Raw genomic sequence first — 26,467 nt, 5'->3', positions numbered from 1 at the left:
CCCTCATGCTGAAACATGACTGTCGCCTCCTCGGGCATCTCCTCATCTTTTCATCACATGCAAACACACCCACTTTGCGGCAGTAGATTAAAGGTAAGTTGATGTAAATGGAGTGTATTCATAAAGATCTGGAAGATGGGTAAGGTCACAGCAGTCATTCTATGGCCCATATTGGTGACCATAGTGACACTGAGAGGTGGATGGATCTGTAAACATCAATGATGAACAGCTGAGAGGCAAACCCACCTCCGGCCCACACTAGGCCATCTCTAAAGGCGGCATGAGATTATCAGGGCACCAGACTGAGGTTGTGGGGTGACATCCTGAATCGTCCACCAGCACATCAATCACGTCATCACTTGCCCCACTCAGTCAGAGGCCAAGGCAGTGGAAATCAAATTTTTTCTTTTAATTGAAAAAAGTTGAGCCTGTGACTGGGGACTCGGTGTTGTGCTATTGGCAGAGGCACACAGGTGAAGTCAATACCGCTCAATGGGTGACGATTCATCAGCGGCGCTTAATGTCGTTAGCCCTGAGAGCCCTCTCTCCCCCCCCCCACCACTCACAAGTTCCTTCTAGCTATCCATCTTCTTCTCTCATTACCTGCCTCTCATTGGCAACACTGTCTGGCTGACCACAGGGAAGCTTTTGCATAAAACACCATTTTAGATGAAGAGTGAGTGTTAGAGTATCTTCCTTCAACTTTATGCTGCCTTCAAACCCTCTTGGGAACTTTGCAAATCTTAATCAATTATAAATAGATGCATGTGCAATTTCAAATGTCTTTCTCTATTTTTCACTACCAGACAAAGCTTTTTAGCACTAATTTAAAAAAAGTGTTCTAATTGATGCTGTAGACCTTATGCACCAGACAAGAAACAAGACCGCAGCCATCTTTAGAATTTTGTCTTTGAACTTCCGTATTTGCGGTAGCTCTATATATTTCTAATGCATCGCTGTCGAAGAGCAATTAGCTGGTGAAGTGGAGTTAAGGGAAGTTATCATGAGCATTGTACTGTTTTAAGCGGATGTCAGTAGACTGGGAATATTTAAAAATGAGCGGTTCATTCATAAATCAGTAAGAGCTTACCTTCATGCTGTGGAAATACAAACCGGAAGACAGAACACAGTGCAGTGCTGAAAAGTGGCAGGGCTACATCAGTTCTATATCAATGTATTTTATCATATTCGTGCTGCCACATGATTTTTCATAGACTGACAAAAGTGCAGTTTCAGTACCAGCTAAATGAGTAGTATTTTCAGACAAGCTTTGAGCGGATAGAACATAAAACGTGTACAAACTGAACTGAATAAAAATTCACTATTTACAGTCTTTGGTATTCTTTGATTGGCATACTCCAAAGTCTGAACTCCAAAACCTATGGCGGCTTCATATGATACATATGATAATTATGAGATTGAAACTCAATTTACTTTTGTAAAAATATATTCGGTGGTCAAATGAGGGCGCTACTGTACATAACGAAATGGAGTAAGATCGAATGCACATTTACTAAGTCAATACCTAAAATCCATTCGGCAATTGGTTAACATTATTAAATAACCTGCATGACCTAATGAATATCAGCAAAAAAGAAAAGTCATCTGTTTTCAATTAAAGCATCTTTTGAATAATATGCACAAATGAATCATTCACAATAATATCATGAAGGTGTGTTAGGAAAGTAAAAAGTGTTGATTGATGTTAAATGCAGCCTTACACACCTACTCAATTCCCTCAGTATATTTCTAACTATACCCTTTTCTAATGTTCTCAGTGACTCATGGTGTAAACTCCAGCTGTTGAATATCAGCAGCTCTCGAGTGAAACAGGTGATGAAATCATTTACAACACCATTATCGGACTAATTACACAGAGAAGAGTGGAGGAGGAGAGGGAAGCTTTGGCAGAAGAAAACAGAAATGGTGAGCGCACTGCTGGGCATCAGTGTGTGTACAGTATAGCAGCGATAGTGAAGGTTCTGCCATTGGGCATAATGTGGCACCGTATCTGTCAAACAAGCACACGGATACGCAGAGGAACTGCACTTGCTGAAGTCACCTCTAAACAATACACAAACCTCTCTTCTTTCACTGACTCTCTCTCTAGGACCGTAGTGCTTGTCTAAGTTTAGTGCTGTGCTGGGCCTGTCTAACTCCCCAGACAATTACTGTGTGCATGTTAGCCCAGGGCATTCAGCGGAGACACATTAGTGTTGGTCAGTATCCCAGCATGCTCAGCTCACCTGGGCATTGCCCCCATAGTCTTGGACTGTTGATAGTCTTCTCTCCTGGGCTGGTGCCAATCAGCAGCACATCCGCTCACAAAAGCACAATCAAAACAGAGAGAAAACCAGTTTGCGACAGTCTTGGGTGATCTGTGTCTGTAAATCAAACAAATGTGCTCCTCGGAAGAAATCACACTTTCTCAGCTTTCCTCCCTCAAAATTCCTAACCTACCGACCTACCTACACACCCAGACACCCACCCATCCATACACCCACCCACCCATCCATCCATCCATCCATCCATCCATCCATCCATCCATCCATCCATCCATCCATCCATCCATCCATCCATCCATCCATACATCCATACATACATCCATCCATCCATCCATCCATCCATACATTATCCTCTGCATAATCTGTAAACTATAATCTTCAAATGTACAGCTTTACAACCAGTTTAAACATTAAAGTATACTGTAAGTTTGGTCAAGCAACAAACAAAAACAAACAAAAAAAAAACAAACAAACTTTCCTTTTAATTCTAGTTTAAAAATATCTTCTTTCATATGCGTAATGCACTTAGGAAAATTCATCACTTCCAAATACTATTCTCTTAAATGATGTGTCTAACCTAATTGGAAGAAAAAACCCTGCTGCACAAAATAAAAAAAATAGGCCTAGATCTAATTGTCAAACTGCATTGAATCTGCGGGCACAACACAGACATAAAATATATATATATTGGAAAGAACGACTTCAGGGAATTACATTTAAACTAGGAAATGCACTTTGTTGAACACGTTTGAACAAATATACTCGGTTAAGAAGTATTTCAGATATGAACTGATAGATATTTATTTTCATAGCACAGCTATCTTTTGCTAGAATCGTTCAGTTCCTTCCCTGACTCCTTGCAGCAAAAACAGCTACAAACAGCCTAAACCTGTGTTTCAAATATTGGGAAGCACAATTATCATCTCACACTGCTCCAACAAACACCAACAAACATTAAAGAAGGTGACTGAAAGGGAAAGGGTTGTGGACAGAGACTACAAGAGGAATAGATGGAGAACTTAACAGTAATATAAGGAGAAATTGTAATGCGTAATATGGAGGCTATAGTCCTACCTAATAGTTAAAAGTGCTTATTGGCTTTTGATAGAGGCATTTCAATCCTCAATATGGCGCAAGTGGGAATACAGAGAAACACGTCCTTTAATGTGAGTGAGACAAGTAAAATGGCTTTTTGTGATGTCATGTCAAGTTAAAAATAGTTCAATGTCTCAAGACACCCTTGTTTTGTTCCATTTTATTGTGCTACATCTAGCTATTTTGAGCACAAGAACGTGTCCTGTGTAAATGACCTCTTCGAATCTTGGTATGATCCAGTAAGTGTATGTGTGTGTGTTGTATGGTAGAAGGATCGGTGCGATGATCAGCGTTGAATTATCTTAACCCTGAAGATGTGAAATCTTGGGATTAAGCTCAATTAAACACAGAGAGCCACGGAGCTTTATCTTATGATTTCACTCTTACAGTCTGCTCAGTCACCATGCATGAACACACACACACACACACACACACACACACACACACACACACACACACACACACACACACACACACACACACACACACACACACACACACACACACACACACACACACACACACACACACACACACACACACACACACACACACACACACACACACACACACACACACACACACACACACACACACACACACACACACACACACACAAAAGAAAACCACCATGACATGTCCTTCACCTTTATCGACCGAATTACAAAAGAAAAAAAGAGGAATAATCTGCCTCTCTTCTCTTTTTCCTGTCTCTTTTTCTTCTCCTTCACTCCCTCTCACTGAGAAGAGACTTTGGAGTCATTAAACTGCGTAGCACGTGTCTTTTAAAGGCACCAGTGTCCAGAGCAGCATGGGCTCTGAGCACTGTCATGACTCCTACAGATCACAGTCGCAATGTTCTCCGGGACTCCATTCCCTAGTGGTTCTCTCTGTGTTAATGGGAATTGACCAGTGTTGTGTCCCTGCTCTCCCCTCGGAGATGGCCCATTCTCCCCGACGGCTACGGACCAGCAAGCCCTTCACGCCCGCCAGCTTCTGGCTGCTGTACAAGGCTGATGAGGTCGCAGAGCAAAGAGAGAAAAGGGGAAAAAAAACAGCTATAGAGGTTTCAGTGCTGTGGAATCCAGCCAAACAAAATCGAACCAAGTACAATCCTAATGCATTATAATTGACCTGAAGAGTGAAGAGAGATTTTGTATGCATCCATGGCATAATGCATTGAATAGATCTTCTGTTTTATGTGTTTGCTGTATTAATTGAGAGGTTTAAAGAGGCCAAATCCAAAGACCAAATTCAAAGTCCATTTTATCAGATCATGCATTCTCTGGGAACAATTTTTTGTGTCTAAAAAATGTTTACCTTGAAACATGTGTTTTTACTCTCTCTCTCTTTAAAGGGTTCATGAACTGAGATAACAAATTTTCAAAAGATATCAGAAGAAAATCAATGCCTACTTCATCATTACAACTTTGGCCCCACCCACCAGCATGTTAGTGAGATGACGAGGAGAGAAGAGCAATAAGTTACAGGATCACTGGACTAAAAATATATCAATATTTTTAGTCCAATAAAAACCACAAATAATAAATATAAAAAATGTTACTAGCACTTTCAGATTCATGCACTAATAAATGTGACTTAATTTTCCAAATACAATTTTTGGGGGCCACAGTACCTTAAAATACAGTACCAATGTCCTGTGCCAATGACCTCATGAAAAGCTTTCAGACAACAACATAGTGAATCAATTTGGTCTCTTAATATTTATTAATATGTTGTATTAACGTTTTGTCAAACTTTTGGCTGCACTGGCTGTCTGCTCCAAATGGCATGAAAACACTTGTCTTGTATGATACATTTATTTTAGGGGGCAATAGTCTGCAAACTCAAATGCCTTTCCATACAGACTTGGAAATTACTAAACTCAATTTTTCCATACTTCATAGGAACCCTGGAAGCAGGTATAAAGGTAGATATGTCTATAGCCTGGACTGTTTTTAAATAGTGTGCCATAGATGAGTAAGCTTTTACCTGCTCTGGACTAAAAAGAGCCACTTTCCATCAAACATTTATAGACACATGACATACACACAGGCAAGGGCAAACCTGCACACAACTAATACACACAAGCATCTAACATACAAGTCACACACTGATGTCTTGTGCACACACTCACACTGTGTGGGCCGGAGAGTGTCCTCGCTCCGCTGTGGGCTGTATTGATCTGTGCTGGGCTCTTTATTGAAGTCATGATTCATGCTGTTGCTGTCTCTCCTTCACTCCTCACAGCCACACTTCTCTCTCTCTCTCTCTCTCTCTCTCTCTCTCTCTCTCTCTCTCTCTCTCTCTCTCTCTCTCTCTCTCTCTCCTGACATAACCACCAAGCAGGTCTATTTACTTGCTTTGTAACGTTACCCCTTGACCCCTAACTAAATGACTGGTTGATGGGTGTCTGGGTCAGTAATACATGCTGGCCAAAAGGGTCCCAAAAATATTAGAAGCCAATACAATCAATCTCACGATTTTAGATATATATATATATATATATATATATATATATATATATATTTAAAATATTTATATTAAATATTTAGATTAATATAAAAAACATTTCCCAATACAGTAAACAGGTTTAGCTTCATGTTTTTATTTTATTCAATTATTAAAATAAACTATCAATAACAAAATAAAGAAAAAGAAAAATTCTAAACAATAAAACAAATAAAAACAATAAGACAAAGATTGCATAACGTAATTTAAATTCAAAATGATTCAAGAAAATAATTCAAATTGAATATTTATTTTAATTTTGAATTAAATGAACCCCCTCGAGTCGGCCGGCGCGATCAACTCGCTTTTTTTCTTATCAGTGCCAAAGAGACTCAAATAAATGTATCATTCAGGCAAGTGTTATATATCATTATAATCTGTTAAGTTTTTTTTTTTTTTTTGCATACTGTCACGAAAAAAAACTAATTGTTGTGCTTTTTGCAAAATAAAGAAAACAAACATGATGCGGGATCTGCAGCCTCTCTGTCAAAGATGTTTATTCAGATAGTCTTCAGAAAAGGAACTCTGAATACTTGTCTCACAAACATGAAACATATGTCTAAAGAAACATTGAAATGTCAGGTTTTAAATAATGTAAATCAAATCGAAAACAAATATTCTGTGTTTATGTAATCTGTTTTAAAACAGAGAGATGTCAGTCGTTTGCTAGTGTCTCATTATCCGCTAATGCAACCACGCCCACGGAGCGTGTGTTCTTTAGAGATTGAAATACTACTAAGATCCATGTGTCAACACCCACACATCAACTCAAATAAACACATCAAGTGTAGTGCAATACTTCAGCTACATCGTTTTGAGACATGGTGAGGAATAATCCTGGAATAATTTACCTCATGAAAAGCTGTTCATTTCTAAAAGCAACGGATTCAGCCGCTGATTGTAAGGTAGGCTAAGTTTATTCTGGCCTGTGTAAAGAAAAAGTGTCTTACAAAATGTAAATCAATATATTGTGTTATGTGAATAAGCAGGCTCAATGATTCTCACATCAGTTTGAAGCAAAAACTTTAGGCAACAACACCCATTAGTCAAAAGTCTTGTGGACACATATCTATTGTGTGTTTTGAGGACTTAATTTTAAAACAACATTTTTAGTTTTTTCAAAAACCACACATAAACATTATTCTCTCAAAAATACAAGCATGTACATACATGTTGCTCAGTTATTATGGTAGCCCAGTTTGTGCTGAATACAGTGTAATTACACTTTTGCCATTAATGTGTTAATAAGCAACTGAAAAAAGCACAGAGCATATCAAAACTTCTCAAAGGGCCCCAAAACAGCTCAGACTCCAGAGGGTTATATATAAAATAAAATTACAGTCTTCACTACATTACATTAATACTGATTTCATTCTGTAGGAGTTTAAATAAATATTAAAACATGATATACAGCAGCAAGTCATTTATACAGCATTTATGCTGCAAGGCCTCGTGCATAAGCCTGATGTTTTGATGGCCTGCGATTGTCAAATATGCCTGTTTTCATTTACTAAAACAATCAACTGTGCTAAGCCCACATCAATACCTCACCAGCCACTCTTTATATTGGCCAACAAGAAATCAGCAGCCACAGTGCCCGAAGCTTATTAAGAATGAGAGAAGACCCAAAGCCCTGTTCTCACTCTATAGATAGAGTCTGATTTATATAGTGCAGGGGGACTGATGAATCACAGCCCGTCTGCTATTCAACACGGCGAGACGTATACAACACGCACCCACACATGCACTGTTGAGAAGAGAAAATCATTTGAAACAATCTCACAAGCTGAAACACTTTCAAAAGCCATTTAATGTTATAGTCGAGTGTTGATATTGCATTATGGGGAAGTGTTATGCTTTGTGTATTTGATAACGCTTTTGTTGATGATTCTGTGCTCAGCGTCATCGAGAAAAAGCTCTGTATTGCTGACTAATGCCCTTCAGTGCAGTGAGACATATAAAGCCCCCTGAGTGAGCGTTCCATCTCCAACCAGCAGAAATTAATTGACTGAAAAAAATTTGCTGTTTAAGGTTGCAGCGGGTTACATGAGGCAGAGTAGCAATTGTTCACTGTTTGCCTGAGGCTATATCGCGTTTATTCTGCCTCTCTCTCTCTCTCACTCTCTCTGTGTCCGCTATGCGTGAGATTCCTCCTTGATTCTTTTTTCCTTCTCTCTGCCGCCCCTCCTATCCTGTCCACTTTTCAGAGGCATTTCTAATAGATCCATCTTTCTCCTACAGGGGATTCCTTAATCCCAAATCCTTGAAGAAAGAGAGTGGATTTGGCATGACCGCTGCGTTGTGCGCGCGTGTGCATGTGTGAGTGACTGTGTGCGTTTTCTCAAGTACGGGCTACAAGTGGGAGGTTCGTACCGTGGGCCTCTGTGTTGAGGCAAACAGATTCAAGAGACCCTTAAGTGTTTCAGCTCACTCAGTGTGAGGATCATTGTGCTGAAGATTGAACTGCTATCTGAATATTCTAAGAAATGCTTGAAAGCACCTTGATGTGTGAGGTCGAAAATATTTCTATTTGGTATTTTGTTCGTACTTTTTCATTACAAATTATATTATCAGTAGAACTGAAAAAAAAAACACAATTTCAGAATAATTTATTATTAGGTTTGCCGTACACTAGTTTGGAAAACCTGATGATCATATCCCCCGGCATGATTTGAGGATGACCTAAAGAGAATTTTGTGCGTCAATGGAAACAAGAACCTCTGACCATCTGTATAAAGGAGTCACCTGGTCACAAATTTACTTTGAATAGTGCAGAATCTTAACGTGTCTTATTTTACATCACATTATTTTAAATAAAATAAAAAAATCCTGAAACTTTTTGAAAGTTCCTGAAAAAATGTATTTTCAGTATGGTTTCAGACATCTGGATCCCACTGAAGTCTCACTGAAGCAGTTAAATGCAGTTTCATGTTGTCTTTAATGCTGATTAAGGATTAATTTCTGTATGTGTCTGAGCTTTATGGCTGTAATTGTGTCAAGATCCCTCTCTGTGGAAAGAGATGGTGGAAGCAGGCCAACAGCTCATGCATCTTAAAGGGGTCATAACACCCATCCCCTCCCCCCCGAGGTCCACTTACAATGCACCAAAATAGTCATAAAATAGTTTTCTATGACCATTACCACCCTCTATATGGCCTATATAGTTATTCTTGCCATTGCATGCTGCTTCTAAGTCTTTGTTCACAACTGCACACAACTGACTGTCCACACTGTCATTTTGCAAATGCAGTCAATATCCAGTAGATCTATATTCAGAGATGACGTGCCGCCTCATATTTTTGAGCCAAATGGATTTGAATGCAGCCTCCAGGAAAACATTTTTTCTGCAAGTGATTTTTGCTAATTTTAACCGTTTTTTTTTGTGTGTGCTAATTTTAACAGTTATCATTTTCACGTCCAGCACCATGTTGTTTAAATAGCAAATGCATTTGCACCAATTTGTGCGCCCATTGGCGTGCTGGTCTGAAAACAAGGTGTGTTCAGGTCCATCATTGCTATTTTAAGGCAACTGAAATAGACTGCAAAATTTTTTTTTTGTTATTTAAAGAGCGTGTTAATAATATGCGCCTATAGGCGGGTGCACAAAGAGCGTACACTCTGCTTATTACACACGCAGCGCATAAACATTTTTAAATATGAAAAATTGAAGGAATAAAATGTAAAAGATTATTATTGTGTACATAAATATAAATATTTAGGCACATGTCATGATGGATAGTCATTGCATGTATCAGAATTAGCCTACCTATTTGCAGTAATAATGAGCAAGTAGGCGTGGCGTCATTGGACAGGAAGTTTCCTCGCTAGAGAAGCGTTTAGTTTAGTAAAAGCGCAACTGGCTTTTAAAGGGAAGAGAGATGAGACTCTGATTGGTTTATTGCACGTTACGCCCAAAACACACCCATGACTCATTAAGAGAATAGGGACAACCCTTTTAAACCATGCGGCAGGTGCACAGACCGTTTTTCCCGTCTTTAAACGAGCAAAAGTGGATTCGGACACGCCCTAAGTGCACTTGCGCCGTGCGCTTTAGACCATGCGCTTAGATCGTTAAAATATGGCCCATAATGTTTATTTTATGTTTCTGTCTGATAAGTACTAGAAAAAAACATTCATAGTTTGTAAAGTATACAGTGATATCTATGGAAGCGGTAATAATAATTTCAAATAGCCTATAATTTATCAAATTCTACACATTAAAATTAGTTTGTTTCTATAAGCTACAAAGGAAGGAAGACTGAATTGATGCAGGACTTAGAGTAAAATATTCTTAATATTCTGGAATAGCGACAGTAAAACATTTTTAATAATGTATGTTCTCACTTCCATAATTCAAAAGAATAATCGGATACGATGACATTTGCAGCAATTATTACAGTGAAAGCTAGAGTATCGCTTTACTCTAATAATAGTTATTTTTATTTGGGGTTACATTTTTTCTACATGAAACACAACCAGTTCTGTTGTCAACCCTGTCCCCATCTGTCTATATTGTTTATATTCTAATTTTTGTTTAATTGTATAGTTTTCTTATGTGTATGCACTTTCAAAATGAGACAATTTCGTTGTACAGCTGTACAATGACAATAAAGTTTTCTATTCTATTCTATTCTATTCTATATTGGTAGCTATAGTAGTCTTATAAGCATCAGCACGATGTCATGAGACTTTCTCAGAGTACAGTAGCTGTCAGTGTGGAAAACTGTACATTTTGCCACTGATCATGTCTACCATGACATCTCACTGAGGTGCTGAACTCATGAGTAGCACGAGGGAACAAAAGTGAGAATCTTTTACACAATGCATATATTGTGTCCAAGTCGTTCGGTCATACACTTTAGTTTTCACTACACAGTAAGTCACATACAGTAGTTTGCAAAAGTATATGCGGAGTGAGAGGGGAAAAAGTTGTGTATTTGGACAGTAAAAAAAAAAAAAAAAGCTCAATTTTGCATTTTATGATGTCACGAACTGTCAACGCTGTCAATCGTGACCAAAATCTTGAGATGTATCACACACAGTCTGAAATAAATCACAGTTGAAAAAAATATTGCTTAGTGTTAGCGCATGATACCTAAAGCAAATGAATAGAACCTTATTGTAAAGTCTTACCAACAGATTTACAGAAATATCAATAGTTCTTATTTATTCTAAAATCTATAAGACTCATTAGTATAGCTTCTAAACCACCAAAAGAAAATAATGAAATGATTAATAAAACAAGAACAAACAACAGTGAAAAACAGCCACACTAATCCATTTGTGAAAAGGAAGAAGCGAGAGAGACCCAGGGAATGGCAGGACTAAATGGGAAGAGTGCTTAACTGTATCCCCTGTTGCCTGGAGCAAAAGACTTTAACCTGTTTTTTCCTGTTAAACTCCTCTTAAGCAGTGCTTTCATGTTAAATATCAACTCCCTCCATATCAGTGGTAAAATAAGCAGCTCTGTGGACGTTATATTTCTCTATATAAACACTTTAGCATTCCCTTTGAACTCCTCTCGCTGCTCATTACGCTGCCTTTGAAGACGGGATGTTGGAACATTGCTACATTTTGATTTTACAGTTATTAAGCATACATAGCAGCAAATTCCAACTTGTACGCCACATGCCAATAATGCATAACTTAGCGGTCAGCTCGCAGAAGTAAACATCTTTTGGGTGCGTTCCGCACACAGAGACCTTGACGGAGCAGGTACGGGAGAACTATCACACAGAAAAATCGATTCGGGGAGATTTCTGCAGACCTTGCAGAAAACACGAGCACACACGCAATCACAAACACGCAATAATAACGTCACCCAGGGTTAACGTCAAACCGTAATGATGTCACAAAGATGCCTCTTTTTTCCCCAATCCCACTGCAGACACTCACAAAAGTAAGACCGGAGCAGGGAAAGACAGTTTAACACTGATCTAAGAGCCTATGAATGAACATAGCCATGACAAACAGAGGTTGACAGCCGGTTCTATGAACATCCTACTGAAGAGAAGCCTCCTGGGAACTCCCTCCGCTGATCTGACAACACGATACATCTCTCACCTCTTTTCTCAGTGCAATTACGCCGCGGCTTACTTTTACATTACACATATCACTCTGAAACTGGAGCATCTGTCGACTACAAAGTGAAGCTAATCCTCTCTTTTCTTAGACGAAGGGGTGGAAAGTGAGTCTGTAACAGCGTCCAGGCCCTGACGTAGGTAATTAAAAAGGAATTTCAGATGACCTAAGAGGGGAAAAAAAGGAATCTTTATGAAAGCGCTCGCTAGTCAGTTTAAAGCTGCACGCTTAGTGTTGTCGCTTTGAACTCGCTCGGCTCTGATTTGTGTGCTGAATGCTGAAATTCCATCATCAGCCGAGCTGACAAATGAGCTGTGAGCACCACGCTCCCAGAGAAGAGACTCAAGCACATCGCACAGAATCATACATCAAAACAAAGACATCTCTCCTTCATTATGCTCTCTCTACACTGGCGCACAGGTATTAGTGCTGAAGGTGTTATGGCCCATAAAAATAATCAGTGATCTCTGTCTGTTTTTACAGAGGAGTGAAGGCAAGGGAGGGGAGGTCACAGCAGAGCTAATAATTAGAGGCAGAACAAGGGACGTGGTGTTGATGGAGGAGAGCGGTGTGTTCCTCAGCCTGTAGCCTTGTCTCTAGCTTTACCTTGAAGTAACGTCTCTTTCTCTTCCAGTGGCTTTGAAAAGCAAACCTTGAATGTCTTTTGCACAGCTCCACTGATCGGCCCACAAATTGTATTTTGAAAAGCTCACGCAATCAGTGGCATTCATACGTCCACTCAATTTTACAAGTCATCTAACTAAAAGCCTTTATGTTCATTATTAAAAAATAATTTATGTTGGTAACACGTCAATTGAAGCTTGTATATGTAATGTATTATAAAGCATTATAGCCTGTTTAAAGGTGAAGTGTGTAATTTCATTAGCATCACAAAAATGGAACTAAACAAAAAAGTATTTCCAAAGGGTTGTGCACCATTCAAAACTGAATGGAAATGCCTTTTAAATGATTGTATACACCGATCAGGCATAACATTATGATTGTGTATTAACCTAATATTGTGTTGGTCCCCCTTTTGCTGCCAAAAGAGCCCTGACCCGTCGAGGCATGGACTCCACTAGACCCCTGAAGGTGTGCTGTGGTATCTGGCAAAAATATATAATCAGCAGATCCTTTAAGTCCTGTAAGTTGCAAGTTGTGGCCTCAATGGATTGGATTTGTTTGTTCAACACATCCCACAGATGCTAGATTGGATTGAGATCTGGGGAATTTGGAGGCCAAATCAACACCTCAAACTTGTTGTTGTGCTCCTCAAACCATTCCTGAACCATTTTTGCTTTGTGGCAGGACACTTTATCCTGCTGAAAGAGGCCACAGCCACCAGGGAATAACGTTTTGGGTGTACATGGTCTGCAGCAATGCTTAGGTAGGTGGTACGTGTCAAAGGACCCAAGGTTTCCCAGCAGAACATTGCCCAAAGCATCACACTGCCTCCACCGCCTTGCCTTCTTCCCATAGTGTATCCTAGTGCCATGTGTTCCTCAGGTAAGCAAGGCACACACACCCATCCAGCTACGTGATGTAAAGGAAACGTGATTCATCAGACTAGGCCACCTTCTTCCATTGCTCCGTGGTCCAGTTCTGATGCTCACGTGGCGTTTTCGGCAGTGGACAGGGGTCAGCATGGGCACCCTGACTGGTCTGCGACTAAACGCAACAAACTGCGATGCACTGTGTATTCTGACCAGCATTAACTTGAGCAATTTGAGCTACAGTAGATCGTCTGTTTGAACGGACCACACGGGCCATGACCCTGTCGCCTGTTCACCACTGTTCCTTCCTTGGACCACTTTTGATAGATTCTGACCACTGGAGACTGGGAACACCCCACAAGAGCTGCAGTTTTGGAGATGCTCTGACCCAGCCGTCTAGCCACCACAATTTGGCCTTTGTCAAACTCGCACAACATTTTTTCACTTGCTGCCTAATATATCCCACGCACTAACAGGTGCCGTGATGGACAGATAATAAATGTTATTCACTTCACCTTTTAAAAACGTTAAGAAATTTGGCCTATATAGCACCTTTAAACTCAACAACTTCCTTATGTGCTGATTATACTCCCTTTATTTCCAATTCTGCTTCCTGTGGGATGTGGCCAGTTCACATTCCAACTGAATTTAAAGGGACACTGCCATTCCTAAATTACTGGGAAATTAAATTACAGAGCTGTGTAGATAACTCATATCCTCTAATTCTGTCATAACATGTCAAACTTTTCCATCCACCTTCATAGAGGAGGCCCTAAAACCCTGCTGTTAGTTTGAGAGGGTCAGAGCGATGCTAAGATTATTAGCTGTGCGTTCTGAAAACTAATTACACAGGGTTTAAAAGACATGACTGGGTGAGTTACTGCACTGACTAGCATTTCCATCCAGCCTTTGAATTAGCTATAGGAAGTCTGGCTCATGCCAGATTTACAAAAACAGATCAAAGGCATAAGATGGATGGAGGGACAAACCACTTTGTGAATTGGTTGTACAGTACTCTTGTGAAATGTGTTATTGGAAGACTAGTATTGATCTTCATAGTGGCACAGTGATGCTTCATTCTAAGCGAGAAACAATCAAATATTTTATATTTCGCACTTCCTTTTCTGCTGTACTTGCTTTTTGAACATTCTTCTTATTGACAACACTTGAGGAGACAGCAAGTCATCATGGGAAAACAGTCTTTCTGCACCTTCAGAGCTAAACCTTCAACAAATCTCTCGCAAGAGTTTGGAGCCGCAAAACCATGGCAACGGCACACTCAAAAACATCATAAATGGATTCGGCGTCTGCCTTCCACACATATGATATACAGAGATTGCAGGAGTGAGCGGCACAGAAAGAAATACAGCAGACACAAAGAACAAACGGAAAGAGAGGAAAATCGATTTGCTCTCTATGCATCCCAGATAGTTGGGGAAAAAGGTTGGAAGTTTTGGAAAATTGGGCAACCTGAAACTTTCCTTTTGTACTTCCATCAGTTTATACATATCTGCTAATTTCACACAAGAGCTGGAAGCAGCGGTTTGTTGAGAGAGAGTCTGTTATGTCACTTCCTCCCCCTTGTCTCGCATCTGGCTTTGCAAGCTGTTGCTATCGGCGACCGCATCTGTACGTGGACACACCCTGCTCACAACAGCATGTGGCGTATCGCGAAATAATAGCCATTTTCTAAACAATTACAGACAAACGTCCCCCTGGAGAAAGGAGATGCTGATAATTGGAACCGAGAGCGGCCTCCGTTAACACAAATAAACACGGCCGCGTATCGCTGATCCTGCAAAGTAGCTGTTGCTTTCAATCTGGACGCAGACTAGTGATAGCGCTGACATACTGCAACCTTCCCCGCCGCTGTCCGCCAAGAAGGTGCCCACTTGATTATGGCATTACAAAAAGGCGGTTTTGACATTTGTCTTCATTATTATCAATGGAGAAAGGTGATTGAGCTACAGGCACGCTCCATTAGCCTTGCTCATCGCATACTCGCATGGCTGATATCACGCATTAGATGGAGTCAACATGAAATAACATGTTGGGTCCGACGGGGTCTGGATGGTGCACTGGGGTAGTGCTGCTCTCCCGGCCGGTGGAGGTTAAGAGAGCGGGAGCTGCATCTAAATAAGAAAGCTTATTTCAATCTGTATAATTACCACTGGGTAATGAAAAACTCGCCCACCCTGCCACCTTCACTTAAGAGAAATCAATACGTGTTTGGGAGTTTATTAGAATGCCGGAATCATGAGTTGGGTCTTGGGGAGGGCGATATGTGTATCAACAGGGCTGAATTAACAGCTAATCAAGAGAGGGGAGGCGCTCGAGTCCTCCGCTCTTATAGTGGCACAGATGCTGCTTGGGGCAATCTTACGGCACTCAAAACACAAATTATTTAAGACTGGAAACAAATATTTATGGTATGGCCAGGAATTGCTATTGGCAATGATTGGGTGTTTACTGGCTACAATCTTACACACACACACGCACACACACGCACACACACACACACACACACACACACACACACACACACACACACACACACACACACACACACACACACACACACACACACACACACACACACACACACACACACACACACACACACACACACACACACACACACACACACACACACACACACACACACACACACACACACACACACACGTAACATGTCTGGTTCACTATCTTTGTGGGGACTCTCCATGGACGTAATGGTTTTTATACTGTACAAACTATATATGCTGTCCCCTTACACCAACCCTACCCATTAAAGAAAACTTCTACATTTTTACAAAATAACTCTGTATGATTTATAAGCAGGAGTGCACATTACTGGTAACATAAATTATGGAAAGCAGAAAAACGTGGAGGGAAGCGCTTTTGAGTACCAACATTTTTGGCATTTTTGGGGACAGGGGCACGTTTACTTACTGGAGAAGGATTTTTCTCCATCTCTGGTATAATAGCAATCATGATGATAAGTGTTTTCATTCATTATTAGTTGGTAAATGTTTTTTTCAAGGGCTATGCAGAAAACATTAATTTTCCGGTTAATTGCGGAATCCAGTCATAAAAACGGAATTTACTGTAATGCAAAATTTTACGGAATTTGTCAAATATTTGATGAATAAATAAAAAGCAGGTCAGAACACTTAAATCACATCACGTTATAGGCTAGTGTCTGTGAATATTAAACTGAAAAAAGACTTTAAATTCAAATTCTGCATGTTCTGTGTGTCTCTGTGTGAATGATTGGCGCAGACGCAAGGTTTTTATTTCCCACACACACTGAAGCACGTGTGACGCTCACTGTGTTTTTAGCCTCTGTTGCTTCACTATATGAGGACATGAATATCCATGAACATCATCCCCAGAGCCGCTCTGAGAGTCACTTCATCAGCATTTTACCATTTCATTTGAGAAAAACTATCATCATATCATGAACAACCAGAAAGTTCTTCATGGCAACCTGTCAAAATAAAATTTTGGGTTAACTTGTCTGAGATGAGGACAGAGACTTTTGACCCAAAGCCAGCTGATGACTTGTGGATGCAAACAGCAAATCGCAGGCTTAACCAGGGAGAAAGAAGCAGGCCTACATCATCTACCATGTTCGAGAGAAAAGAAGATAGTGAGGAAAGCAGTCAGGAGGAAAGTGATGATGACAGCTTGTAGGATAAGTGTGCCGCATAAAGTGTGAGTACCAAGCATGATCTCCAGGTGCTGCCTTGAGAACCAGACCAAAAAAAGTCATGTGTACCCCTGTTTATAGGCTTGTTTCCTCATGGGGACCTCAATTTAGGTCCCCACAGTGAGTCTGTGTGCATTCAGGTTGAAATCCCCACCAGGATAAAAAGACATGAACGTGCACGCACACACACACACACACACACACACACACACACACACATGTTTGTTTTTGTGTAATGTGAGGACATTCCATAGGCGTAATGGTTTTTATACCGTACAAACCATATTTTCTATCCCCTTACACTGCCCCTAACCCTAAACCTAGCCCTCACAGGAGACTGTGCAGTTCACTTTCTGTGAAAAAAAACTAATTCTGTGTGATTTATAAGCATTTTGAAAAGTGAGGACATGGGGAACGTCCTCATATTTCACCCTCTTTTTGTAATACCTGTGTCATACCCATGTCATTATACACATTTGTGTCCTGATATTTCACAAAAACATGCCCACACACACACACACACACACACACACACACACATATATTTTTTTCACTATATTAGTGAGGACATTGCATAGACTTCGTTAGACTTCGACATTGATTTTTTTTTTATCAGGTTAATGCTATTTTCGATCACCTAACCCAACCCCTACCCCTAAACACAAACCTCACAGAAAACACTAGATTTCAATAAAACATGTTTTAGCTGATTTAAAATGTTCTCAGTAGTCAGAATATTTCACTATATAAGTGATATAAGTATAGCCAAACCTTTACACACACACACACACACACACAGAGATGTTGGGTTTACATGTTTCATGGGGACATTCCACATACATAATATACATTATGCTTTTTATACTATACAAACTGTATATTCTATCCCCTAACCTTAAACCTACCCCTAAACCTAATCACAGAAAGCTTTCAGCATTTTTAAATTTTTAAAAAAACATCAGTGATTATAATCGTTTTTCCTTATGAGGACCGAAAAATGTTAACCCTGTTCAGTGATCTATCATTTGGGAAGTGTGTGTGTATGGTCCTGGTAAAAATGTTCCCACAAGGATGGCAATACCAGATATCTTTGACCTTGTGTGGACATTTTGACCAGGACTACACACACCTCCCGAATGATTGATCACTGAACAGAAATAAATTGTCAAAATTACTGACTGAGGAATGGCAATTCCATTCGTTTTTTTCTCTCTCTCTTTTTTCCGTAAAGATGAGGAAAAAAACATTATAACAATAACCTAAACTGACTAAAATACAAAATAAAAACTGCTAAAATGTGATGGCTGTTTTAGTGTTTTATACTGAAAAATGACCTAACATGTAGCGCATCAATTAAATTCCCCTCATTCTTCAATATAAACTAGTAGCAACTAGCTGAATGTGTCTTGAAAATTTAAGGCAAGGACAGTGGCAGAAGACCATTTAGAAACAAATTCAAGTCCTTCAAGTCCATTACTCTTTTTTTCTATGAATAAAATGTTTGCATGGCTAATCAATATCAATCAATAATGCAACTAATCAACATGTGACTATAATTAAAATACTCTGTAGGCAGTGTACTGCTGCTCTTGCCCTTACTTTTCTACCTAGTGAATATATTTTAAGTTAATTAACACCTAATTAATTTAGGGATAAGGTAAAATTAAATATGTTTATATACTGAGACAGATATTGACTTCTTTTCATCAAGCCCTTAGTTATTGAAGTGCAGTAATCTCTGAGATTTTCTGAGGGCAAACAAGGCCATAGAACATGAGAAAAGAACCGATTTTACACAGGCCGGAAACTGAAAGCTTAGTCCATAATTCATGGAGGTCCAGCTTTAAAGACTTGATTCTACTTTGTACTTGCCCTTATGAAAACTTACAGCACAGCATCCACAGTTTTTGACATCATATATTATTTTTAAGAAGATCAAAAAATAACTAACTAAAGTTTACCCTGAAATTATTAAATTGCTTAAAAAAGTAAAGTAAAAAGTACAATACAAGTTCCAGGAAATAAGAACTGGTCACACGCAGAGGGAAAGCGGTAGAAATAGATTGATCGTTGGTTGATCAAGGGCCTACGTTTTTTTCTTGTGCTTGAAAAATGTATAATTAATGAATACCAAGCTAAGACACCTTTACAAGATGTCTAACGTTTTGGTTTAAGCCCTAAATGTCCAAAATGAAACAAAAACAATATATAAAAATAAATTAAATTAAATTTGCCACTGCCACTTGTAAGGCATTATTTACTTTTCCTGATTATTTCTAAATTTTCTGCAAAGATGCTTTGGAACTATGTGCATTGTAGAATGCACACAAACCGAACTGAGCTGAATTATGATGATCCCTCAAGTCAGCCAATACAGCAGAGACACAAAGAGTTGAGATCAGCTACCTGCATATGTCACATTTAACTTTTCCGCTTTTCAGCAATTTTCCTGCAACATTATTCATCAGATTCGTCCCTTGAATTGATGGTGCTAAAAAGCCATGTAATAGAAAGACAAAACAGCTATCCTTGAAAGCTGTTAGGTAGCCAGAAATTATTAGGAATATAGATGAGTCTGCTATGCGCTGCGATCATGGATGGTTGACTTCCTGATTAGGCCTTTGCTGCTGAGGGTCAGAAGAGGGAGACGTCGACTACATCCAGGAAAGAAACAAGATAGCCAGTAATGGACATGCCTTTTTCAGGTGGCCCTGTTGCATTGTGGGAACGAGTAAGAGAAGGAAGAGGGGATGCTCATCTATCTCACCGTCTACACTCTCACCTGAAGTGATGGGGAGACGTCAGGAAGCCAGGCTACTATTTCACGCCCGGTTAAGTACTAATGCTGTAACACACATCTTGCTCCAATTTTAGGGAACAAGGAGTTTTACTGTGGACTCAAGGTTCATCTGTTCTATGAAGAGCGAGTGAGCGAGAGCGAGAGAGAGAGAGAGAGAGAGAGAGAGAGAGAGAGAGAGAGAGAGAGAAAGAGAGAAAAAAGGAGGCTGGGTAGCCACCACAGTCGCCACTTAAAGTAATATTCATGTACTGTAACCAGGAGACGGAGGGTTCTAACAGCCCTTGTTTCAAACACACACAGACCACACAATATGACACCTATCACACACCCCTCCTTGAGAAAAAGCCCCCAGTGAAACGGCTCTGAAGGTGAAGGTCACGTCATTTATTTGCGTTTGCAGTAAACAGGTCTGAGGCAGACTGATAGGGCAAGGTTATTATCCTGAAGAGCACAGCTCTGATTGATCGCCCCATTCTGGGGTGCACTGGGAGGACGTACTGAGTGGCCGCTCCCCTATTATATTGTTGCTCATAGCGGGAGGAGAAAAACACAGAACCGTCGGAGTCCACTCGCTGCTGGAGTCATCTGATCAGAGGTCTCATTATGCTTCACCTATGGAGATTCAGTCATTTCACTGTAGTCTCTTCATAGACACAGAGGGGTTTTCTTAAAGGGATAGTCCACTCAAAAATAGGGCTGTAACTAACAATATTTTTGATAACCGATTATTATGTTGATTTTTCCTTCAGTTAATTAGATCATTTTTTAAAAATGTTTTGTATTTTACAGAGAAAAAAAAATCTGCTGCACAATTTTGTCCTTCAAACAAGGTGCAAATTGATTGTGTGTTTTTTAAAGAAATCTCTTATGCTCACCAAGGCTTCATTTATTTGATAAAAAACCTCAATAAAAACCAATAAAAACAGTAACACTGTGAAATATTATTACAATTAAAATAACTGTTTTCTATTTTGATATATTTTAAAATGTATTTTCAAAAAGATGTGCTGTTTAATATTTCTGTAGAACCTGTATTTTTTTTTTTATTCTTTGACATTGACACAGCTGCTTTTCTACCATCAGGCCGAACGTTCTCATTGTGTAACTGTTCCATTCCGTGCCGAGGTTCTGGTTTTATTTTCCACTGTTGGGCTGATAACAGCTCTTTGGAAAACAATACAAAAACGTCAGTCGCCAGGCAATAGACAAGTGACCAATCCTGAGTGGCGATGCCACTTCATGGATTCTACCAGCACGATTATTCAACCATGTCGAGAATTCTGTGCCGAGAATGGTTTCTAATCGTGCCGTGCCAAACCAGGCTCAAGTGGAAACACAACTGAAATCGTTCTAAGAACCATTTGGCCCGACGGTGGAAAAGCGGCTACTGTGAATGTCTTTATAATACGTTACATTTATATAGCGCTTTTCTGGGTACACAAAGCGCTTTACATGTAGAAGGGCGAATCTCCTCAACAACCACCAATCTGCAGCATCCACCTGGATGATGCGAAGGCAGCCATATTGCGCCAGAACGTCCACCACACACCAGCTTATTGTTAGAGTGATGGAGCCAATTAGTATATGGGGATGATTAGGAGGCCATGATGGACAGAGGCCAATAGGCAAATTTGGCCAGGATGCCGGGGTTACAACCCTACTCTTTTTCATTTAATGACCACAGAGAGTCAGGACCTCTGTTTATCGTCTCATCCGAAGGATCAATTTAATGAATCCTTGCTGAATAAAAGTATTAATTTCTTTAAAAATAAAATTAAAAAAATCATACTGACCCTGACATTTTTAACAGTATTTATGATATGCTATAAATTATATGCAAAAAAAAAGAAAAAGTATTGTGTGAAACACCAATGGAAATGTTTATCAGAATTTCCAACTGTCGTTTATCCATTGATTTAAAGTGAACGGCGACCAGAGAAAGCTGTGGTTACATTTTACAGTAGGGAAAAGAACAACATGGACATTCTTCTAAACATCTCTCTTTAAGCCTGCTGTGAGCTAGGAAATGTTTGCACTGTGCAGTCTTTTTTTCTCTGCTTGCCAGACATGCCATTTTCTGCTGAGTCCACCTTAGTACCCAAAGCCTTCTTGCTATCCTTCTGAAATTAGCCCACTGTAAGCCACAGCCATTTACACAGGAAAAACATATGGAGGCATGTTAGAGGATAAGCCTGCCAGATGACAGCAGGCGTTGCTGGCTGAGAGATATAAAGGAAGAGGAGACAGGGAGAAAGGGAGCGAGAAAGAGGTTTGTTTGAGTGTTTCTACATCTCAGTGGGTGAGTTCAACTCTGAGTTACCTCAGCTCAAACGAGATCTTTTAGCAATAGTCAGTGTGTGTGAGGGTCAGAGGAAACCTCAGACATGACAGGGGCCTATAAAGATCCTTGCAGCATTTCTCACCTATATCTGAACTTTACAAGACTTTTCTGGCTGATGCAAAGAGAAACTTTTGCCACTGCAAATGTCCTTTAAGAAACAGTTCACTCAAAAATGAAGATACTGTAAACATTTACTGACAGACTTTCTTTCTTCTGTTGAACACAAAAGAAGACGATTTGCAAAATCATTCAAGCCACAAACAACAGCCAGGGGCTATCAAGCTCCAAAAAGTGCCACAAAAGAACAACAAAAATAGTCAGTTTGACTTGTGTGCTATGTTTAAAGTATTTGACAGTCATTAAATAAATTTGTGTGAGGAATAAATCAAAAGTAATTAGTCAAGTGATCTCAAATAATGCCAAATGTCATTGGTTGTTGCATGTGTTGTACTGTACATGTGTGTGAATATGCAAAATTGATTTATCACTTTCTACTTTACTTTTAAAAATGATTGTGACAAATAATTACAAAGAACATTTTGAAGTAGAATATTTTAAAACACACAAGAATCTTTACTTTAACAGTCATTTTCTACAGTCTTTTAATTTTTTACAACTTTCATTTTTTGGTCTTTTTCTATCATCCAAAAGACATTGTTGTATAGACCACTTTTATGATTACTTTCTGCCATTTTTAGAGCTTGAAAGTTAAAAGTTTCCATCATTGTATGGAAATAAAAGCGCAAACATTCTGTTAAACATCTCGTTTGATGCTAAAACCTATTGGTTTGGACAATATGAGTGAAAGTTATTTTTTGGAACTATACCTTTAAGAGGTAAAGCTGGTGAATTTAACGGATAATCGGTAGAAACTCAAAACTTCCTCTGAAACATCTGCTGTGAGAAAACACACTGCCAAAAAATGATTGGCAGCGATTTGGTTGTTAAGTGAGGTCTGTTCACTGTCTAATGAGAGCTCCATGAAGAGAGAGCAAGCAGAGAATAATGCACATCTTGGCAAGTGTGTCAAATATTCTGTGTGTGCGCTTTGTTGTCTATATGGCTGTATAATATGAGCTTGGGCTTGGATATGCAAAACAACATCACATGACCTCAGCATACTCAACTATCCAGGGGACACCACAGAAAATGATAGATATTCAGTTCAAACCCCCAAAAACAAAAGGGTAAAACTCTGGATCCAGCACCCACGCTGTTTGGTGCATGTGTATATGTGTGTATGAGTGGATATAAATCAAAGAGCGTTCTCTCTCTCACACACACACACACACACACAGCGGGGCCATGCCAGGGCACGGAAAAGCAGAAAAGGGCCCTGCAGTCTACCTGTGATGGCAGTGGCTCCCAGCATGGGGGAAGATTAATGCCGGCACTCTGGAGCAGAGCAAACATCCTGAGCTTAATAAGGTACAAACAATTGCTTCCATTTTGTTTGCTATCAAGGGAAAACTAAACTCGGGCTGCGGAGGTGTATTTTTTCTTTCTCACATGTGGACTAGAAAAGTTGGAGCTGACTTGGGGACTCACTGTGCATGTGCAACAACTACAAAACCACGACGCTCGTGTCCAAGCGAGAGGGATTCTTTCCTTAAGTGCGCCCATTATTTGCACCTGAACGATTTCAAAGCGAGTCGATGTGTTGCGGTGCGGACGAACGGCCTCACCTCCACTCCCTGTACTTTGAGCTTCATGTGATCCTCCCGCGTGGTCTTCCCATCTTTCCTTTTTTTCCAGCAGTAGCCGTCCTTTCTGTACTTCACCTTCTTCCTATTGTAGAGGATCATCGACCCATTCTGTGGCCTAGATGAAGAAATGAGGAGAGAAGGGGTGGATGGATGGAAGGAAGGAAGAAAGAAAGGAGATAGGGTTGGGTGGGGTGGGAGAGGAAGAGAAATTTTAGTGCTGAGGAACGTTTTCAGCAGAAGTACAAAGAAGGCTTATTCAAAGCAGAGAGAGAGGCAGCAAGGCACCAGTGACTAACGCCTCACACACTTGTATACAGGTGTTCATGGCCATGCAGAGTTCAAATAAGAAGCCTTGAAGTTACCATGAACATGGTATTTGAAACCCATATTACCTTAACTTAGAGTTCTACTTCATAAATGTGCATATTCCTTGCAAAATCTGCAATATATTTAGCTTTTTTTAAACAACAAAAAGCATATGTATGCTTTTTAGAATATAAGTAAAGATAATGTTATAAAAAAACATCTATCATGTTACAAAACATTTCTATTTCAAATGAACAATGTCCTTTTGATCTTTCATCAAAGAGTCTTGAGAAGTAAAAAAAGAAAAAAAAAGAAAGAAAATTAAGCAGCACACCTGTATTTAACACTGATAATAAGAAGAAATGTTTCTGCAAATCAGCATATTAGAAGGATTTCTGAAGGATCATGTGACACTGAGACTAGAGTAATAGTTGCTGAAAAATCATCAAAACAGTTATTTTAAATTGTAATAATATTTTACAATATTACTGTTTTTGATCAAATAAATGCAGTGAGACTTTTTTTTTTTTAAATGTTAAAGACTCTTTCTGACCCCAACCTTTTTAATGGTAGTCTATGTATAGAATAATTATGATTTCAGAAGTATAATCATTTCAATTTAGTGCATTTCCAAAAAAAAGAAAAAAGTGAAAGAATAATCCTATTTATAAACCCATATTTAATTAATCTCCACTGAATGCAAATGTTTTGCTAATTGTGGTGGACTATTGAAACTTGGGAATGAGCCTCTTTGAACGGGATGTGAAAGCTGAAGTTGACCCAGTGCACTTTTAGGGCCAGATTTACTAACAGCTTGCGTCAGCGCAAACCCTCTTTTGCCGTAAAAAAAAACTACTGTCAGGATTTACTAAAGAAACGCAGTGAAAAATCGCACCGAAAAGGCGTTATTTTTACAACTGAATGTACTGCATACACTCTAAAAAAAAGGTTCTATATGGCACCAAAAATGGTTCTTGGCTCATAATCATATAGGGGAACCTTTTTTAGTGCTATATAGCACCAATTTTGGTGCTTCAGTGGTTCTTCAGCGGTTCTTCAGAGGTTCTTCACCGGTTCTTTGACTAAGGTGCTATATAGCACCTCTGAAGAACCGCTGAAGAACCACTGAAGCACCAAAATTGGTGCTATATAGCACTAAAAAAGGTTCCCCTATGATTACGAGCCTTATTTTTTAGAGTGTAGATTGCGTTGGTCATTATGGAAATGATCCGGCTGCATCTGCGTTCTTTACTTTGTGCATCGTCAGTAGATCACGTGCAGAATTTTTACACTCCCATCTGTGCTTTAGTAAATCTGGCCCTTACATGGCATTTTGCTACCAATTTCATAATCTTTAATACATGAAAGTTAACATAAAACTGACACACAAATACTAAATAGCGATATGGCTGTTTGTTAACATTAACCAGTACTTTCTTAATAAATATTACTGGTCTTATTGTGCACAATTATTAAACACATGCTACAACGATATATCTGGTCGGCCTGGTAACCTGCACAGCCTTTGCCGGTCAAAACTGGAAACTCATTATTGCATTTTGATAAAAGATACACATTTTTTTCTATACCAATAAGCTGTTCACATGAAGACCAGGGAAGTGTATTAAGAAGGTGCTGGTTATGTTAACCAATAGCCAAAAAGCTATTCAGCATTTTTTATTCCCCTGTTGTAGGCTATGTAGCCTTTCTAAAATGTGTTCAAATAGGGTCAATTTTCTATTCACATCACCTTTAAACATACTAAAACTTGAGGCTTTGTTTGTCGAGAAAGAGAGAGAAAGCCATATATTTCATATAGACCTATGACCAGCTTGCTGATGCAAATGAGCAGTGAAGCACATCCTGTGGGGAAAACGTGCGAGAACATCCTCAACTTTCCATTCATAATTCATTCTCACTTTACCATCCCACTGCCCTTTGGTTGATAATGATACCGTGAATGTATCTGAAGAGCTCCCAGCTCGCTTCTCTTTATGACAGTACACATGTTTCCCAACAACTAATAACTGCAGAGCGAGGAGGCATCGCAAGAACACACATTGGTACTCTGCCGCGCGTTCGCACACACATACGGCATCTGCGAGGGCATGCACGCTCAGTAAAAAGCTACAGGCGC

At 39.5% G+C, this 26,467-nt stretch overlaps 1 protein-coding gene across 1 annotated transcript in view; it reads right to left on the bottom strand.

Annotated features, from left to right (window-relative positions):
- camta1a (calmodulin binding transcription activator 1a) overlaps nucleotides 1-24,123 on the bottom strand; it is a gene marked incomplete at its 5' end in the record, with an annotated part of 163,797 nt that extends 139,674 nt beyond the window's left edge. Inside the window, one exon of the mRNA XM_079801955.1 lies at nucleotides 24,004-24,123. Within this exon, the coding sequence (XP_079658081.1) occupies nucleotides 24,004-24,123 (120 nt within the window). The remainder of the gene's footprint in view (nucleotides 1-24,003) is intronic.
- Between the last annotated feature and the right edge of the window lie 2,344 nt (nucleotides 24,124-26,467).

Source organism: Gobio gobio, assembly GCF_949357685.1.
Source record: "Gobio gobio genome assembly, chromosome: 21".
NCBI classification, from domain to species: domain Eukaryota; kingdom Metazoa; phylum Chordata; class Actinopteri; order Cypriniformes; family Gobionidae; genus Gobio; species Gobio gobio.
Note: the sequence above shows the minus strand (reverse complement) of the source record. Positions and strands in the feature narration are given on the sequence as shown.